At 29.5% G+C, this 19,841-nt stretch overlaps 1 protein-coding gene across 1 annotated transcript in view; it reads left to right on the forward strand.

Annotated features, from left to right (window-relative positions):
- Positions 1–19,841, forward strand: part of LOC107457418 (uncharacterized) — a 79,364-nt gene that overhangs the window by 39,354 nt on the left and 20,169 nt on the right. The window contains exons 3-5 of the mRNA XM_043044283.3: positions 3,076–3,321; positions 9,282–9,382; positions 18,318–18,406. Coding sequence (XP_042900217.2) covers positions 3,076–3,321; positions 9,282–9,382; positions 18,318–18,406 — 436 coding nt within the window. The remainder of the gene's footprint in view (positions 1–3,075; positions 3,322–9,281; positions 9,383–18,317; positions 18,407–19,841) is intronic.

Consider the following 19,841-nt stretch of genomic DNA (forward strand, 5'->3'; position numbering starts at 1 on the left):
TACACTGTTAATATGAAACCCAATTGTTTAAAAAAATGGTAAAAAGATGACTTGGAAAGATAATTAAAAATTACAATTATTGAAATTAGGTTTTAAAAATGAGAATAACTTTATCGTATTTTACAATATATTAAAGATACGATAGTAAGAATTCTTTATTCTTAGTAATTGATAAATTTTGGGTTTTGACTTTTTTTGACATTTTCAATGTATTTTCAAATTTTATCATTTTCTCGACATTTCCTAATAAAATAAAAATAATTTCTTTCAATTGGAATTATGTACCAAATATATTTCTATAATTTTCACTCTCAGCTAGCGTAGTAGCTATATCTTATTAACTAAGCAACCAAATTCCTGATTCTATTAGCCGAAGGGTACGTTCTCAATGTACAAGTGAAATATATGTCCTACATGTATACGCACGAATTCAATACGTATCTGTAAAAGCATCCGTTGGTAATGTTAACTTCATGCTCAAAATATAATGTTAACTTTATTTACGAGTTAAACTTTATCCGTAATAATCGTGTCTACTTTAAACAAAATTCTACGTCAAAGTCAAAACATATAACTTTTAAAATATATTTGTAATTTTTTTTCTTTCTTCAAAAACTGGTTTTAAATATTGAAATATTAGTTTTAACGTACTTTCCAATATCAATATCAACTTGTTTTTAAATATTAATTTTAACATGCTCATAAATCTTCTCAGAAATACATTGAGAAACGAAAGCATGGTCAGAACTACTTGAATATGGTGCAATTTACAGAGTTTTTGGCACTATGGTAACACCAAAAAGCACGGTGATTTTAACCGAAGTGCTTTGATATTGACTTTGAGTTTGAAAATTTTCTAATTTTAATAATAGTTATACACGAAGTTTTCAGTTAACTATTTCTTATTAACTTAACTTTCAATGTCACAAGTTTTATCAATCTATTCATTCTCACCTCGGAAGAATAAATTCTCTTTCAAAATAAATCTTTTATAAAAGTTTGCGAATTACTAAACATCTTTCAGGAAAGAGATTTGCAATTGAAATAAGGTTCTCGCTCTTTATTATATGTTCAATAATTTATTTCTGCGCTTTTCACTGAAAATGTAATTAGTTCGCGAAACTATAGAATATTTGTCGAGAGGAACATAGAATGCCATCAGGAAGAACTGCTGGGTCCATAATGAGAATTCAATAAGAACTCATATGATGATGACGGTATTGGAAATAGTAAGGTTTCTTTGATTGAAATAGTATAATCAGTTTTCTCAGTTTTTCCAGAAGTTAAGCATAAGTATTTAGAATCACTGACTTTAGATATTCTTCATCTTTCATCTTTATTACATACTCTGCTAATAGTAGTGTATAGTTTTGGGGGAAAAAAGATATCATCCTGAATAACTTTTGTTCTAATGATTGGATTTTTGCAAACTAAATGCCGATCATAATGATCCAGTATGGGGATCTCATATATCTTAAGTAACTAGTATTAACTATTAGTTAGGTAGCAGAATCATGTATAAAACGTACTTTTTTTGAAAGAAGTACTTTTTTCGACAGGTTTAGATTTTTAACTATCAAAATATGGGTAGTAGCTGCAATCTGGAGAACATGGTCCCGATGATAAATTTACCTCTTTTTCGAAAAGTTTACACTTTTGACTGTCAAAATATGGGTAACAGGACCACCATGCCAAATCCAATAAGATCGTAAATTTGGAGAGTAAATTTTTGTTTTGGAGAATGATTTTCCCACACACTGGAAAAATATATATATATTTAACTCGATCCTCTTGCACACAGTTAAGCCATCTGATCTTAGGCCTACCTTAAACTTTAGTTTCCAACGGCTTGTAATTGAAGATCTTAAATGTTAATGAAGCAGGATCCATTCGACCGATGTTAGTCTCAAGCTTTAAGTTACTTATTTCAATGTATTTGTTGATATCTACTTCCTTAAGTAGCCTATATAGTTCACAATTGTGTCGTTGTCTCTGTAAGTCATCCATATTTATATCAACTTAATTTTTTGCCCAATGTAAATAGTTTTTTCACATTGAACAAATTTTATCGCACATCATAAAACCACATTTTTGTTAATTTTACCAAAATCCATTACCAAAGCACTTCGGTAAAAATTACCGAACTTTTTGGCGTTCCCTTAGAGTTAGAAACATACTCTGGTAGTTTTGACCACACTTTTTGTTTCTCAAAGTAGGAAGATTAAATATTAAAATAAGATTTAAGGCAATATTAAGAGAAAAAAACCCAAGCGAGTTCTTAATAAACCGCATTTCTGCCACGAAAAGGTTAAAAAAAAAGGAGAAATTATTAAGAAATAATTTTATTAAAAATGAACTAAAATATTTAGCGATATTGTATGTTTCATGACACCTTTCATATTTAAACGTGACTCCATACTGCGGCTACTAACTTGAAAAAGATTTAGAACATTCAAATTGTCATAGAAATAGCTGCTCCATCAAAGCTTTTAGATTTTGCAATCAAATTGGTGAGATTTGTAAGTAGTCGCCAAATAAACTACCATAAAATACACAAGTATGAGCAACTTTCGAACATTATTAGAAAATGAAAATTAGCAGTTATTAGAAAATTAAAAATTAACAGTTATTGGAAAATGAAAGATTAACATAAAAGGATGATAATTTAAGGACGATAATTAAAAAGAGATGATAAATAAAATAAACATACCCGTTCAAATACGTATTAGAAACCAGTCCATAATAGGGAAGCTCACCTATAGCAGTGTACGGTAGCATTTTTGGCCATCGGTTGCTTTGTAATTCTCAATTCATATTATGCGAACTATATCAACACCTTCTAGAATAGATAAGGCCTGCTCACACAACCACAAACGGGGAATCCGATCCTCTAGTAGTTCTAACGTTGTGACATCGTTATTAATAATCTCCAGTGCGCAGTTTATGTTCATTGTGTTGGATTGCCAAATTAATCCATGTGGAAGCCTTCTTTTTTTTAGGAGGTGTTTCGTATAAACCTTGCCTCCAGGTTTTTTAACACTATACTGAATCATATGGTATTCAATTATTTTATAGGCCTTATCCATTGGCGGAAGCTGACGAATTTGACGAGGAAGATATTCGCCGCCTTCGAAATTTCACTGTGACATCTAAAGGGTTAATCAACTGGGGTGATTCTTTTCGATCCCATTCACTGACATCAGTTCCTGCTCTGGACTTTACCCCATCCTGCAGCAATAGCCAATGGGATGTCGCCTCAACTAAATCGTATCCCATGACTTCCAGCAGTTCGCATTGGAATTGCAACAGAAAACCTCAAAGGTAAAATAAATTATTTTTTTACGAAATATGGGTGGTACTTTTTCCATTGTCTTTGTTTACTTTAAAGTAACAAAATTCTTTACACTAATTCTTGATTTCAGTTAAGAAATATATAATTCTATTTCTGCAAGAAGTAATTTTACAGTGCATTACTCTTTTCTGAAAGAAATAAAGTTCGTTTCTGCAATTCAAAGTATATGATTCTATTTTTGCAAGAAAAAATATCGTTTTCTTTAGTATCTGAGTTCACTTTACAGGTGTTAGGAATTTCTGCCTGACCAAAAGAGGGCGTTGTAATCACTCACAATAATTCTGTAATCACCAATGAAGCAGGCAATGAATGGAAGTGGATTGCTTACTGAAAGACCCCATTTCGTATCATGTTGTTTTATTTTTTATTAAATTTGTTTGTTATTAAATATGATTTATTTATTTAATGCACCAATTTACCACTGAATCATTCTGCAGCATCAGCGTATGCTTTTTTTGAAAGGAACAATGTTCGTCTCTTCAATTCATAATTTCAGTTCAAAGAATATTCCAGTTCAGGGTTCAAAGACTATTAGCATAGCTCCAGTTCAAAGAACATTCCAGTTCAAGGTTCAAAGACTATTAGCATAGCTCCAGTTCAAAGAATATTCCAGTTCAAGGTTCAAAGACTATTAGCGTAGCTCCAGTTCAACGAATATTCCAGTTCAAGGTTCAAAGACTATTAGCATAGCTCCAGTTCAAAGAATATTCCAGTTCAAGGTTCAAAGACTATTAGCATAGCTCCAGTTCTAAGAATATTAGATCCAGTTCAAAGAAAGCCCCATATATTCCAGTTCTAAGTATTTTAACATAGTTAAGATCAATACTTCAAATAACTTGACAGTATTTAAAAAAAATATTCTGAAAGAAACAATCTTATTTTTTTCAATTCCTGTTACAGTTCAAAAATATGACTCTTTTCCAGCAATACACTATCTTAGTACTTGAGTTCTATAAACAGTATATCAATTTTATTTTGAACTACTTATTGTTGCTAATGTTTAAGTTTATTTTACAGTTTATGATTCTTTTTCAGAACGTGACTAAAATTTATTATGGTGAAATCTATTGTTTCTAAAATAATGTAGTCATTTTCAATGCACTTATACACTGATAAATATCACACATTCATAGGTGATATTTATTTGTACTCTTTATTTAAGGACAAATAAACTAAGTAAAAGTTTTAAATGCAGTCATATATTATCTCCCCCAATTTGCGTGTTTTGAAGATTGATCAAAACTATTAATTTACTTTAGGTTGTAGATGATGTGGTTAAATATAAAAGAAAAACATTTAAAAGTAGCACAACAAAGTATGAAAGATCATTAATATATAAAGTGGTGATAATGTTCTTAGATAATTTTAAATTTACGACATTTTAAGTAAATATTTCATTTGTTGAGGGGGAACTTACTTTTCTGTCAATCTTAATTACTCTCTATGCATTTATTGCCTTTTAACAAACTAATTTAGGAGCTCGGACAAATTATTATCTCTATTCATGATAATATATTAGTTCCTAGCGTGTCTGTTTATGGCACTAAAATTTTATTTGTTGTTAAATGACTTATGTTGAGGTTTAAATTTTTTCTCATAAGTTTTGAAATACTGTTTTTAACTGTTTAGTTTTATTGTCGTACAATAACTTTTCTTTTTATCTGTAAAACGTTTGAGTTTAATACGCAGACTTGGCATACGGGGAATTTTACATGAGTGTTAAATACTTTAAATATGGATTATGAAATATAAAGTACAACAAACGGGTGGCTGTTGTTAGATGGATTTTATCAACAGAACATTTTAAATTATTCAAATTGAATTATAGTAAGGTTTAAATTCTTTCACATAAAGTTTAAAAATACTGTTTCGAACTGTTTAGTTTTATTGTCGTATTTTTTTTATCAGTAAAATTTTTAAGTTTATTACGTAGACTTAGCATACAGGGATTTAGCATACGTATTAAATACTTTGTATTTAGATTACAAAGAGTAGAGTGGTATAAAAAACGGATGGCTCCTGTGAGATGGATTTTATAATCAAAACATTTGAAATTTTTAATTTAAAGCAAATTAGATATGCAAGAGATATACATTAGATATATTAGATAAAGCAAATTAGAACAATATCGTTTTAATGCGATGTTGTTGGTTAGAAATATTTTAAATCACTCACATTTTGACAATATTAGTTAAACTAAACATATTTGCCTACTTTAAGTCGTATATTACATTCTGGAATACACAGATTCTAAACAAAAATAATTTGTGTAGAATTCGTTTTGATACGCAATGGTGCACTAAATATATATGTTTTGGTTTAATTTTGTTTTAATACGAATTAGTAGATATACCAAAATTTTGTATTGAACTAGTTTTTATAAGAATACTAAACTCAGCGGCGCGACAGACCTTGAGAGCCAAAGCCTACTGTGCCCATCTCAGTTTTCTTGACCTTGGGCACTGGGGTGCAGGAGCAGATGATCCAGTCAGGTGGTCAGCCGAACTCGGAACCCCCAATGTTTAGTTCCCAAGCATGCTTGGTACTCATTTATCGACCCACTGAAGGGATGAAAGGCTGAGTCAGCCTTGCCCGGCCCGAGGATCGAACCAGGGAATTGTGGCAAGGCAGCGCGAAGCGCTACCGCTCAGCCACCGGGCGTCAGTTTTTATAAGAACTGTCATTGAAATTAATTTTAGTTCAAACTAATGGTATAACTTGCTGGGCCCATATCCAAGAAGTCGTGGGTTCGATCCTCGCCGGCCGAAGACTCCCCGTGTAGTAAATGGTGACTGATGCACGTTAAATCTGTCGAGTCTCAAAGTCCTCCATGTTCCCACAACAAATCAATACCTCTGGGGGTACTGATCCAGGAGTTTCCTTGTCTTCTGGATTGGTTCAAAATTACAAGGCTACGGAGTTGAACGTAAGTAGTCGTAAACCCATGAAATTGGGCCGGCTGTTCAACGACGGTTATAAAATAAAATAACAATAAAATATGCTATAAAAATAAGCAAAGGTAAAGTGAGATTTCTTAGAAATATTTTTATATTAGATGATTTTTTAGTGTGTGATGATTTTTAGGGAGATTTTTTAGAAATATTTTATATAAATAAAAAGTTAGGGATATTAGAAAATTTGACACAGACTCAGAAAAAGGAGAATATTTAATATGCTTAATAAAGTTTATGAACAGGTATACGTCTTTGATTTAATAGAATTTTTATGCATATCATCATCTTTATGCTAATCAATTTTTTTATTATTCATCATTTCTTTAAAAATATCAAAATGTTTACATTATTTTTTACTAATGTAAAAATAGTAATTAATGGTTTTGAGAGTTAGAAACTAAAATAATAAATGATCATATTAAAAAAATATTTACGTGTTGGAATTTAGAAATTATGTTTGAAAACGTTTACTTTTATCATACTGGATTTAAATTACTTTAAAGAGAAAAGTTAGAAGTATTTAGTTTAAATAGTTGAAATAATGTAAACCGAAAAGCATTTTAATTTCACGCAATGCGTAATGCTTTAATAATGCCACTTTGACTGAATAATAGCGCTGTCCTAGGATATTACTGGGATATCCTAAGATGGTTGCTTAATTCGAAAAGTGATCTAGTAAAACCTAATTGAAATGTCGGTATTGCAGTTAGGGTTTCATCAGGATAATTACTGCAAAGGAAATGCGTGTCCGATGCTATAGCTAATTAACATTCCTACAAATGTGCTTGATAAAGTTCAAAATTGTTTCCTTTAATTAATATAGTGACTAGAGAATTGTAAGTTATAATAAAAGTGCTCATTTTAAATTTTAAAAACTGATTATTGGGATACTAATATTAAAAGTATTTAAGCATGAATGAATAGTTTACGTTAATTCTTTATTCTAATGGTAATAATTTCTTTAGACAATTTAAATTTAAAAAAATAGTTAAAATGATTAAACAAAATTAGTCATTTATAATTTTTTGTAACAAATAAGAAATAAATGTGTATAGTATATTTTAATCCGTAATAAAATAAAATACTGAGAATTATTACTGAATACATTATTTAATGTTTGATGTAAAAACAACAAAAGTTTGAGTTACTGTTTTTTTAGTTACATTTTTGACCATGTGTGAAATTTAGAAGAAAAAATGTCTTGAATAGAGATTTTTTATTTAGTTACTGAAGAGCTGTGTTTTAAAAGCATGTTGGATGGCCGCACACCTCTCCATGTCTTTGAAAGAGGCTCTGTGAGTGGTGTGAGGTATAGGAATGAGGTCTTGGGGCCCTATGTTTACTTTTTCAGGGGTGCAGTTGGCTCTAAGTTCATTTTAATAGACGATAACGTGAGGCCACGTGGAGCTCTTCAGGTCGACTAATTTCTAGAGAGGGAAGATATTCACCGGATGGATTAGCCAGCCAGATCTCCAGACCTCAACCCTGTAGAGAACGTCTGGAACGTTCTGGGGAGGGCAATTGCAACTCTCTACCCAACTCCAAGAACCATCCGTGGAATGAAAACAGCGATGCTGAATGAGTGAGATCAAGTGCCACAGGAAATGATGAACTGCCTTATTTCAAGTATGAAATCACGCTGCAAGGCTTGTATATCTCTAAGAGGGGACCATACCCGTATTGACCCTTTTTTGTATTTATTCTGGAACCGCTGTTTCATACCTTTCTACTCCAACGAGAGTTACGCACGATCATGTGTGTATTACAATTGTTGAATGGCTATTTGTTTGTATTGCATCAAATTTCATTAAAATTGGCCCAGTAGCTCTAGAGATAATCGACCCAGTCTGCAAATTCTCTTAATTTCTTACAACAATGTACAAGGCTGCGGAGTTGAACATTGGTAGTCATAAACCACCAAAATTGCTGCTGTTCAGCAATGGTCGCATGTTCAACGACGGTTATGAAATAAATCTGGCTAGTCAACCCGTTCAGAACCGTGATTACATATACCTGATGACGTGGGTCATTCGTCATGGCTCATGGTATTATACATGAGGCGAGCTTTTCTGAATCCAACAGCGTATGATCTAACGAAGTGTTTTCCAATCTTATGACTTTTGTGTACCCTTTCTAAATTTTTCGTAACATTGAGTACCACTAATAGAGAAACGAAGGAATTTTTTACGATAAAAAAAATCGCGCAAAAGTTAAAAATCACTGTCAACACCACTAATTATTAACTGTTAACTCTGCCAAAAGTAGCCAATGGAAAAATACGTAAACGTAAATTTTCATGGCTAGCTTTGTTTTTAAATAAAATTTTTTGAAATTTTCGTTTGTTGCAAGATATTTCGCATAAGAGCGCTTACCCCCGCTAAACTGTTCGCGTACCCCTGGGGGTACACGTACCACACTTTGGGAAACATTGATCTAACGGACTTCAATTACGAAAGTTTTATTTCAATTTTATAAGTGACACTAGATGGAGGTTGAAGTCCGTTATAATTTCTCTCTGTCTCTCTCTCTCTCTTTCTCAAGAGGATTGGGCACACATGAATTACTTATTTTTGATTGGATTTTTGCTTGACGGAGTAGGAAGAGGAAGGAATACTTATTGGTAGATGGGGGTGTAGACTTGTCGTTCACAATCGCAAGATATTTTTTTTTCAGTATCACGAACATTTTACTGCAGTATATTCAGGTACGATAGTAAACTGGAAATTTCAGCATATTTGATTGCAGTAATGACTTTATATAATTTTTTTAATGAAATTAGGCTTATATGGAGAAAATTAGCGTACGTACACTCTAGGAGTATGTGGTCCTGCGGAAGAGCTTCTTTCTCCTTTCATCTTGTCATGAAATATTCAATTAAATACAACTCATAAGTAATTTATTATTTAAAAAAGAAAATAAATACCCCTTTTATTATTTACTGATAATTATATTAATTGCATTTTCCTTTTCTGCAGATACAAAGTTGCATTGATGGGAGGTGATGAAGTGGGGAAGACGTCTCTCATTAGACAGTTTCAAACCTCTGAATACATTTGCGCCTTTGATACGAGCTATGGTGAGTTATACTTTGATGAACCTTCTAAGGTACAATCATTATTTAGCAACCATAGAGCAAAAAAGTCCAATATCGGAGAAAATCAAAAAATTGCCTAGAAACAACAGTGAAATATCTACTGAAAGGAATTTTTTGACAAAATTTTCCCTAAACTCCACATTTTAGTGTCCAATATTACACGGTGAAAAAGTTTCTGGTAAGATTACTGTGAGACTTTTCCGGTAAAAAAAAATTATATATATATATACAGTGAGACCTGTTTTTGTGCGGTCCTTTTTTATGCGATTCTGTTTTTGTGCGATTGGTTTTATGCGATTTTATTTTTGTGCGATTTTTTTTGTGCGAATTATTTTTATGCGGTATATGAACCTTAACGGCGTTAGCACCAGTTTAATGTTTCCTATCAATGTGCATATGCATGTTGTGGACGAACTCTGATTACGTGGTCTCCTTGACAACGATGTATCTGAACTTCGCGATGCTCTGTTTATTTATTTTAATAAGTTCATTTATTATCGTCAACTCCATTTTCTCTTCTGTTTAAAATTTATTCTACGCTAAACAAGTCAGTAAAAAATCGTCTGCTGTGTTAAAATACTTTGTATTTTAAAATTAAACCATTATTTTTATTTTGTAAATTCTCGTCTGCGCGTATCTCAAATATACGCTTCGTATTCAGAGTTTTTTACACGATTCATGTGATTAAGAATTCACTTTATAGTGAGATTAAAGGTAAATAAATTAATTACTTTTGTTTCTATTTATATGTAGTTTTTATGATTTTTATTTTATTTTTAGACATAGTAAGTTCTCCCTTAAAATGAATAATTATAGCCAAAACAAAGTAAAAAGACAGACAATAGAAACAAAAATTCTAATTATTAAATAGACTGGTGAAGGATCCACAGCTAATGAATTTAAATTAGATCAGAGAGCTATACACAAACGTGTATGAATCTCTTAATAATACAACAAACGACAGTAGTAAAAGAGCATCGTATTCGAGAAATATTGTAATAGAGAAGACGGCTCTCGTGCTGTGGGTTAAAGATTTAAATAAAAAACGAATCCCCGTTCACAAAGAATTAATTCAAGAAAAAGCTAGACAGTATTTCAACCAACTGAAGAACCAAGTTCGTCTTCCTGTTTACGAGAAGTGACATTTTCTGCGAGCAATGGCTGGTTTGCTGGATTTTTACAACGGTACGCACTTCATAATGTGAAGATACAAGGCGAGGCAGCGTCCGCCGATGAAACAGCTGCAATGAATTATCGCAAAGTATTAGCGGAAATCATTGATGATGGTGGATATTGCCCAGATCAAGTATTTAATGCAGATGAGACTGGGTTATTCTGGAAAAAGATGCCCAGCCGAACATTCATTGCGAAATCGGAGAAAATTGCAAGTGGTTTTAAAGCGGCAAAGGATCGAATCACACTTCTTCTTTGCAGCAATGCCTCTGGTGCAAAGATGTTAACACCACTTATTATAAATAAAGCTTTACACCCACGCGCTCTAAAAGGCGTAAATTTATCAGAATATCCAGTACACTTCATGGCCAATAAAAAAGCATGGGTCACATCAGCTGTATTTGCAACATGGTTCAACGATTCTTTTGTACCAGAAGTTGAAAAATACATGAAAGAGATGGGTCTTCCGTTTAAAGCATTGCTAATTGTAGATAATGCACCCGGTCATCCCTGTATAGAACATCCTAATGTACAAATAGTGTTTTTACCACCAAATACGACTAGCCTTATACAACCACTGGATCAGGGCATAATCGCAAATTTTAAGAAACATTATATCAAATTAACTTTCAGTTACATTTTGAAAAAGCTGGAGAGCGATAAACTAAACCTGACTGAAGTTTGGAAAGAATTCTCAATTTTAGACTGCATACACCATATTATTGCAGCAATTGGGCAAATCAAACAACACACATTAAATTCGTGCTGGAAAGCGATCTGGCCTGAATGTGTAATTAATCGAAACGTCACCGAAAACGCGTCAACGTTATTATCTGAAATTAGTGCGCTCGCACATAACATCGGCGGAGAAGGCTTTGATTCTTTCGGCGTTAATGACTTGGACGAGATGATTGAGGACCAAACTGTGGACGATAGTGACATTATCAATAGTTTGATAGATTATGAAAATGGACAAGAAGAACCGGAATCTATTACAGCAGATAAAATATATGCAGGGATCCAGATTTCGAAAAAATTGGAAACGTATTTTCTTAAAATAGATAAAAATGTGGAAAGACGCTTAAAATTCCAAAAAGAACTGAGATCATGCATGTCTCGCTATCGTGACGTTTACATGCAATTGACTAGTCGACCGTCGTCACAAAAACTGATCACTGACTTTATGGTACCAAAAAACAAATCAATTGAAACCCTATCTTCAAGCGACGACAGCGATTTTCAACCAATTCATTACAAGAAGATGCGCGTTTTGGATTACGACGAGTAGCGGCAAACTATTTAAAGTATAGTTTGAAAACTTCTTCATGTATATGTACAATGAAGAATTAAATATTTTTAAAATTTCTTTAGGTCTAATTTAATTATTTAATTTTATTGAAAGCATTCTCTCATCTATTTCATAAATCATTGATGTATTTTCTGAGTCCGACTTTTTTTATGCGGTTCCTATCAACCGCATAAAAAAAGTTTTTGGTGATATATCGTACAAACTTGTTTATTACATGTCAGAATTTATAAAATTTTCGAATTTTTTTTTGTGCGATTTCTTTTATGCGGTCCCTATCTACCGCACAAAAAAAGGTTTTACTGTATATATATATATATATATATATATATATATATATATATATATATATATATATATATATATATATATATATATATATATATATATATATATATATATATATATATATATATATATATATATATATATATATATATATATATATATATATACAAGAAAACACGAAGAAAGTTAAGAAAAACAATAAGTTTCATTTATTGCGCATAAGCTGCAAGTAAACAGAACTCATTTGATAAGTTCAAAATGAAGATAAAACAAAGAAAAATTATAGACATATGAAAAAAAGGGGGGGAATAATAAGTAAAGAAATAACAAGCAGCAGTTTAAAAAAAAAAGAAGAAAAAAAAGGATGAAATTTTATTTAAAAAAAACGGAAAAAAGGAAATAATCTTTTTTTATCAGCCCACCCCTATGCCATCAGGTTAAACGTGGGAGATTTTCATGGCTCTCCTCTCCGTATAACGCAAATGTAGATTAGTTCCATCAAAAAGTCATCCACGAAGACAAATTTCTCCTAATATTTGATCCAGGAGTTCCCTTGTCTTTTGGATTGGATTCAAAATCACAAAGGAAACGGAGTTGAACGTTAGAAGTTGTAAAATCAAAAACTGTGTCGGTTGTTCATTGACAGTTATAAGATAAAATTTTTATTATTTTGTACTTAAAAATGGAATTATCATGATTGAAAATATGAAATGAAATTCATCACTGTTTCTCAAATATACTATAAAGTTAATTATTTTAGATAATTTAGATTCAAATAGACTGTGTACTGATGAAATATCTTTTAGAGTAATGATAGGAATTAAAATTTTTAATATATATATATATATATATATATATATATATATATATATATATATATATATATATATATGCTCCTCACACTATTGTATTGATATATTTTGCTTTGGCTATATTGATACAATGTGAGAAAGCACTCTTTTTTGCATATATAATCGTGTGGGCTGATGAAAAGATTATATCTTTATTTTCCGGATTTTTAAAAAAAATTTCATCCTTTTTTTTCCAGTTGTTTATTATTTTTTTTCATTATTATTTTTCTCCCCCCCCCCATCTTTTTTTTTCATATGTCTATTATTTTCCTTTGTTTTATCTTCATTTTGAACTTATGTAATGAGTTCTGTTTACTTGCAGCTTATGCGCAATAAATGAAACTTTTTGTTTTTCTTATTTTTCTTCGTGTTTACTTGAATTTATTTATTTTGTTGTGTATATATATATATTAGATGTTAAACTAAAAAAACAATCTTGTAATCATATGTAAAAAGAATTACCTTGTTCAATAATATGATACAGATTTTTCTGGATGCCGCAAATTTACACAATATTTTGGTCAACATGTTCTAATATTTCAAACAATATGTGATAGTCTTCAAATATAATATTGTAAATTTACCGCAATCATAATAAGATGTTAAACTGAAATAAAATATCTTGTAATCAAGAACAAGAAGAATCAACTTACTAGATAATATAGCTCAACTACATAATTTACTATAACAGCAGTATACTTATAAAATATTATGATAAACAATAATAGTCAAGTTCGAGAGAGTAATAGATAAATAAAAACATGAATGAATGTCTAGTTCAATTCAAATTATTGTTCATGAAGCTTAAGTTTCTCAATTTTCTATCTAAACGAAATCTAACTCAACGACTTAAAAAAAATTGAAATCGATATTTTATTACAATAAACAACAACAATAATTGTCTTCTTTCATCAGATTCTGAACAATTTTAATAGAATTTTATTAAAAGCAACTCAAATGTAATTGAAGATCAAAAAAAAAAAATATACAAAAAAGTATTTTTTGTATAGCATAATTAAAATACACTTACAAGTGTACCAGGAAAACACCAAACAAAACCAATTTATTGAAAGTGTAAAACCAAGTTTAAAAAAAAAACAATCTCCTTTAAAGAAAAGTCTAACAATTCCATCAACTTTTTCAATCTCAGCGCCATTTTTTTTTCTCTCCCTCTCTCTCGACGCATTTCCTCGAAAAAGAAATTTCCTCCAATAGGGTGATCGTATTTCATTTCTTTAATAACATCTTAATTTGATAGTTCCACATCTAGAACTTTTTTTTATTCCAAATTCTCTCATCTCCCTACAGATAGCTCTCAACTAAGAATATTGATTCACGTTTATAACATTGACCGACACTCTTTACTCACGAGTTGCTTTTGTTCTTCTTTTGGAATAGTGTTGCTAAAAGCGTTGCCATTGGCAACAGAGTGTAATGTATGATCCGCTACTGTAATCCTTTCTCCTTCGTCGTAACGCATTTTATCTGTTACGGTAATGTGGAGTTATTTGAACTTATATGATTTGGTTTCGATTATCTAAGACTAAATATTTTTCTTGGCAAATTATTTTCTGAATATGTAAGAGATACCGTTCTTTTATTTTCTTGATTACTTAACTTGGGATGGTCCATAAAAAAGAACCTCTTTTCGCTGCAAGTAATAAAAATGCTTGAAAATTGAAAAATGAGGTTGTAACTTTTTTTTCCATCAAAATTTAACTTATTGTTTAAATGTATTATGGGGACCAAAAAATAATGTCTTTTCGGGGCATTAAATATTTGTTAGTCTTCAAAGCTTATTCACTTTTTTTTATCCATTTTGATTCATTTTCGATCAGGCATTGAAAGGTTGTTGCTAACGAGGGTGAATACATTAATAATTAAAAATAAAATCTTGATAATAAATATCAAATACTTTCCGGTTCCCGTGATATTTGTACTTTTTTCTGCAAAATATTTCTCAGATTGATGTCTAGTGCTTTTATTAAAATTTTACTGCTTTTTTTACATTATATATCATAAGTCGAAAGTAATAATAGCAAATTAAAAGAGTTTCAAAGATTTTGAATGATTACTTTCAATGCATAAATCTCATATTTTTACTCCTTATCTTAATGTCTGTATTTAAAATTTAACTTATTAAAATTTTACTGCTTATTTTACATTATATATTATTAGTCAAAAGTAATAATAGCAAACTAAAAGAGTTTCAAAAATTTTGAATGATTACTTTCAATGCATAAATCTTATATTTTTACTCCTTATCTTAATGTCTGTATTTAGAATTTAACTTATTAAAATTTTATTTAATTTAATAAACTTATTTAATAAAGTTTCGCACACAATTTTAAAATTCGTTTTACCCAAGATAATTCCACCCAAAAATAATTTTTAATAATTATTTGTTATTTTAATTGTTTTATTTAAAAAACTTATTTAATAAACTTATTTAATAAAGTTTCGCACGCAATTTTAAAATTCGTTTTACCCAAGATAACTCCACGCAAAAATGATTTTCAATAGTTATTTTTATTATTTTATTTAATAAACTTATTTAATAAAGTTTCGCACATAATTTTAAAATTCATTTTACCCAAGATAACTCTACGCAAAACTAATTTTCAATAATTATTTGTTATTTTTATTATTTTACTTAATAAACTCAAAAATATTTCGAATGGTAAGGTATGCAAATTTTTTTACATCATTTTAAAATATGTAAATTTACATGACAAAATACTAATCGAAATCGGTGGAACAGGTTCTGAGAAATCGAATTTTAAATGTACTACTTTCTAAAATTCCATTTCTCAGGAACTATTCGAGCGATTTTGCTTAAATTTTGTGTTTGTCTTATAAAATTCTACAAAATTATACAAAATTTGTATACATTACAACTCAAAACTTTTCGAGTATTATTAAATGAAATAATTAAAATTTTTAATAATAAATCCATAAAAAATAAAATTTACAAGAATGTCGCGCCAATTTTACATACCCTCATAATTTTTAAACAAAATTTACAATTTTTGGATGTTCAGAAAAAAATAAAATTTTAAAAACGGATTGGGCAAGAACCATTTCTTCCTCGAAATTCTTCGCCAATTTATGCTTTCTCAGTAGATTACTCGCCACCATCTTCACTATATTTCTATTTGTTCCTTTTGTCTACATGTGAACAAGAACAGTTTTTGCCCATCATAGCCCCTCTTCATTGTATAATAAACTCTCGATGAAAACCTATTTTACCCGTTATTTATTTATCAAAACTTAGTAATCTTTAAAATGAAACAGATGACGATCCAATCGTGATGTTTTTGCGAAAAATGGGCATGAATTGTCTCCCTTTATCTTCAAGTATTATAAATTTTTCATCAAGTCTAATTGTTGTTATAATTTTCTCCAGTAACTAGCTTTGATGTGGGACAGAATTTTTCAAGATAAAAAGAATTCGTTTATAGACATTAGGCAATCTTCTAATTTAAAGAATGTTAAAAAAAAACATTTAAGAATGCGATGCAATTTTGATGTTTCTGAAGATTTTATTTAATTGATTAAATTTCGTATTTATCTTTAGGTATTTATTGGCATTTTGTTTTAAGCATAAATTACACTTTTATTTGAATTATTATCCTTTTTTGAATTAAATTTATTAATTTGTAATTTATTAAAATTTTAATATATTTATTTACAAATTATTATATTATTATCAATATAATAATTTCTTAATATTATATAATATACTAACTTATTAATATTACATAACATACTAACTTATTAATATATATAAATTTATTAATAAGTTGAGATTTATAATTGTTTTATGGGAAAAGCTAACAATAAACATGTTTTTAAAAATTTTAGCAATTGTTTTTCATTTTAAAGTTTTTTTTAAATATTTTTTTGTAATTTTTAGGAATTTTTAGGTCATTAACATAACGGCCCTGGTAATAAAAATCATTTTTAAAGTTGATACTATAAAATTGACAAATATTATTAAATATTTCATTCAATTTCTAGATCTTTATCTTCAAGCCTTTACTGAACTCTGTATTACAAATATTATTGTATTTTGAAATTCCTTATTAATTTTTTTTAAAAAAATAACAATTGCTCCAAGTCAAAATGTTAAAAAAAATTCAGTTCTGGAAGGATAGTTAACATATTGACTTTTTCTTAGCTTATTATGTGCATTTCGGTATAAATTTGTTTTAAAATATTAAAGGAAAATGATTCGAAAGCTTTTCACGCGGCAAGGTTACTAAAAATATTTCAGAGAAAATCGAAAATATTCTATACAATAGCTCACTATCTGAGTAGCAAACAATTTCACATGCGTTTTCAAATACGAAATATATTATTGTGCTGAACAAATATGAATATTTTTTATTGAGGAAGAGTAAGTAAATATGAATATAAAAATGTACCAATAAATATTTCAGTTTTCTGTCTTGTTTGACTTTAACATCCCATGTATGCGTCACAGTGAATGAACGAAAATGGTTTTTGACGACTTTCACCGGTGAATGTCAATGCCCAAAATATTTTATAGTTCCGATTTGATATTAATGTATACATCAATATTTATTCAGTATTTTAATATATGATTAGGAGAAACATTAATGTTGCAAGCACCGAGCAAGTACAAGGATAATGACCGGTATTCGCTACCCAAACTTATTTTAGATTAGAACTCTTAGCCCAGTTTACACTTGTCCGGTATTCCCTACATTGATGTTTCTTTCCTTACCTGCTCCCGCTTGCGAAAGAATTGAAACAAATCATTCGCATAGGGAAGGATCTCAAAATTGAAAGGCTAGTGGTGCATGCTTGTTGTTTTGCAAATAGTGCAATCAGATTCAGGGTTCAAATTGCGTCAGCGACTGCTCGATTCGTATACAATTCTTTGGTTACCCTCCATTGACTTCCAAAGAAAATTATCAGTAGTTAGCAGATTACAGATTGTCATCGGGCTAAACACTGGAGGTTTTCATCTACATATAATCTCAAACACGAGTCACCTTCTTGTTAACTTCTGGAGTGACCTCTTTTATCTCAGTACTTCATGTAGGAATTTCATTAGTGTTTACTTTTAGTAATGCTACAATTTTTAAATGCATTTGCTTATTAGTTTTATTTATAAGAATTGGTTTTTTCGTATTTAAATACTTTGTTAAATTGTGGAGGATATGCTATTTTAATTTTAATTCTCAGTCGATACTTAATAATTCAAAATTCTAGTTTTAAAAAATTTTTAAACACATCTCAAATCTAAAACAAATACATTTTACCTTTTCAGATACTACTAAAGACTATGCTATAACTGTGATATTAAATAAAGAAGAATCCGAATTAGAATTTGTTGAGTTGCGTTCACCTGATGATGAGGTAACTATTTCTTAAACTATTGTGTAACTATTCTTTGCTGCCACATATTCTATTTCATCACAATGTTGTCCTATGAATTTTTACATTTCCATTTAGTAATAAAATCAACTTAAATTTGTTAAATTTAAATAAATATTATTATTAAGGGATATATCATGATTCAAATTTGTTTTATTTGAACTTTTGAAAGTTTCGCTATTCGTAAAACTAATTTTATTTATATTTACTCATTTTTATTGAAAGCAATATTGTATTGAATAATATTGAATTATATTGTATTGAATAATATTGAATTATATTGTATTGAATAATATTGTATTATTGAAGTATTTTAAAAATGCATGAATATACTTATAATTTTTAGAAATTGGTATTTTTGAAAAATACAATTTAATTTTTTTCAAATTGAGTTTTTTTTTTTAATTTTGCATTTGTGTTATATTACTTACACTCGTAAATAATTGATATTCAAATATTATTTTGAAAATGTGCAAGAAGAAATATGCAGAGTTTATAAATAGATTATTTTAAGTTATTCAAATTTTAATGAGGAACAGCATCTTTTCAGTTTCGATCTCTCTATTGATGAACTATACGTTGGTTTACAGTAGATTTAATCTTAAAATCCTTGACACAGTGGCCGAAATTAGTATATATGTAAAGAAACAAATTTTGATCTCCCTAATCTGTTTTTCTAGAAATGAGAATTTGTTTTCCTTCCTCATTTAAATAGTAATTTGATTCTAATAATGTGCACATTTTTCAGTTTAATTTGAACGAAGAGTTCAAAAATATATATTAAGGGCTGTGGATCATCCTAAATTCTTCTTTTTCTTTGATAAAAGTTGCAATTTAGGTATCGAAATACTTACTTAAAAATTGTATCTCTTGTGTTTACATACAGTGAAATATGCTTAAAATATATGTATATATAACATAGGGATCCTGTTGTAATTGGCATGCAAAATAAAGAGCAAATTTTTAATTTTTAAATGACATCAGAGCTAATTAATATTTTTTTTAAAAATCATTATAAATATTGAATATTTTCTTCTCTTTCCATGCATCCTAAATAAGCTGATCAGCTTTCCAATAAAGTAAAAACTGATAGCAAAATTCCTAAAACGACTTTCAAAAACGCACCTTTTTACATTTTTAATTAGTTAAAAAAATAATTCTTGTTAGAGAATCTCTGAGAAGAATTTCTGTTCTTAGAATATTCAACTGAAAAGATGAAGCAGTGAGTTTTCAAAAATCTGTATTGAAATTTTAATACTCACTTTTTTTAGTCTTAGCTGGACTTGGTTAGCTTGTGGGGGGCGGAGTTATCGACCATGCCAACCGTCATCTATCAAAAGGTACCTCTTGAGAGAATCAAGTTAGCATGCTTTATATACTAGTGAATGATGTTAAACTTTCATAGTGGTAGTTACGC

The sequence above is a fragment of the Parasteatoda tepidariorum genome, chromosome 9 (genome assembly GCF_982258835.1).
Source record: "Parasteatoda tepidariorum strain Cologne lab strain chromosome 9, Ptep-v5.0, whole genome shotgun sequence".
NCBI lineage: Eukaryota > Metazoa > Arthropoda > Arachnida > Araneae > Theridiidae > Parasteatoda > Parasteatoda tepidariorum.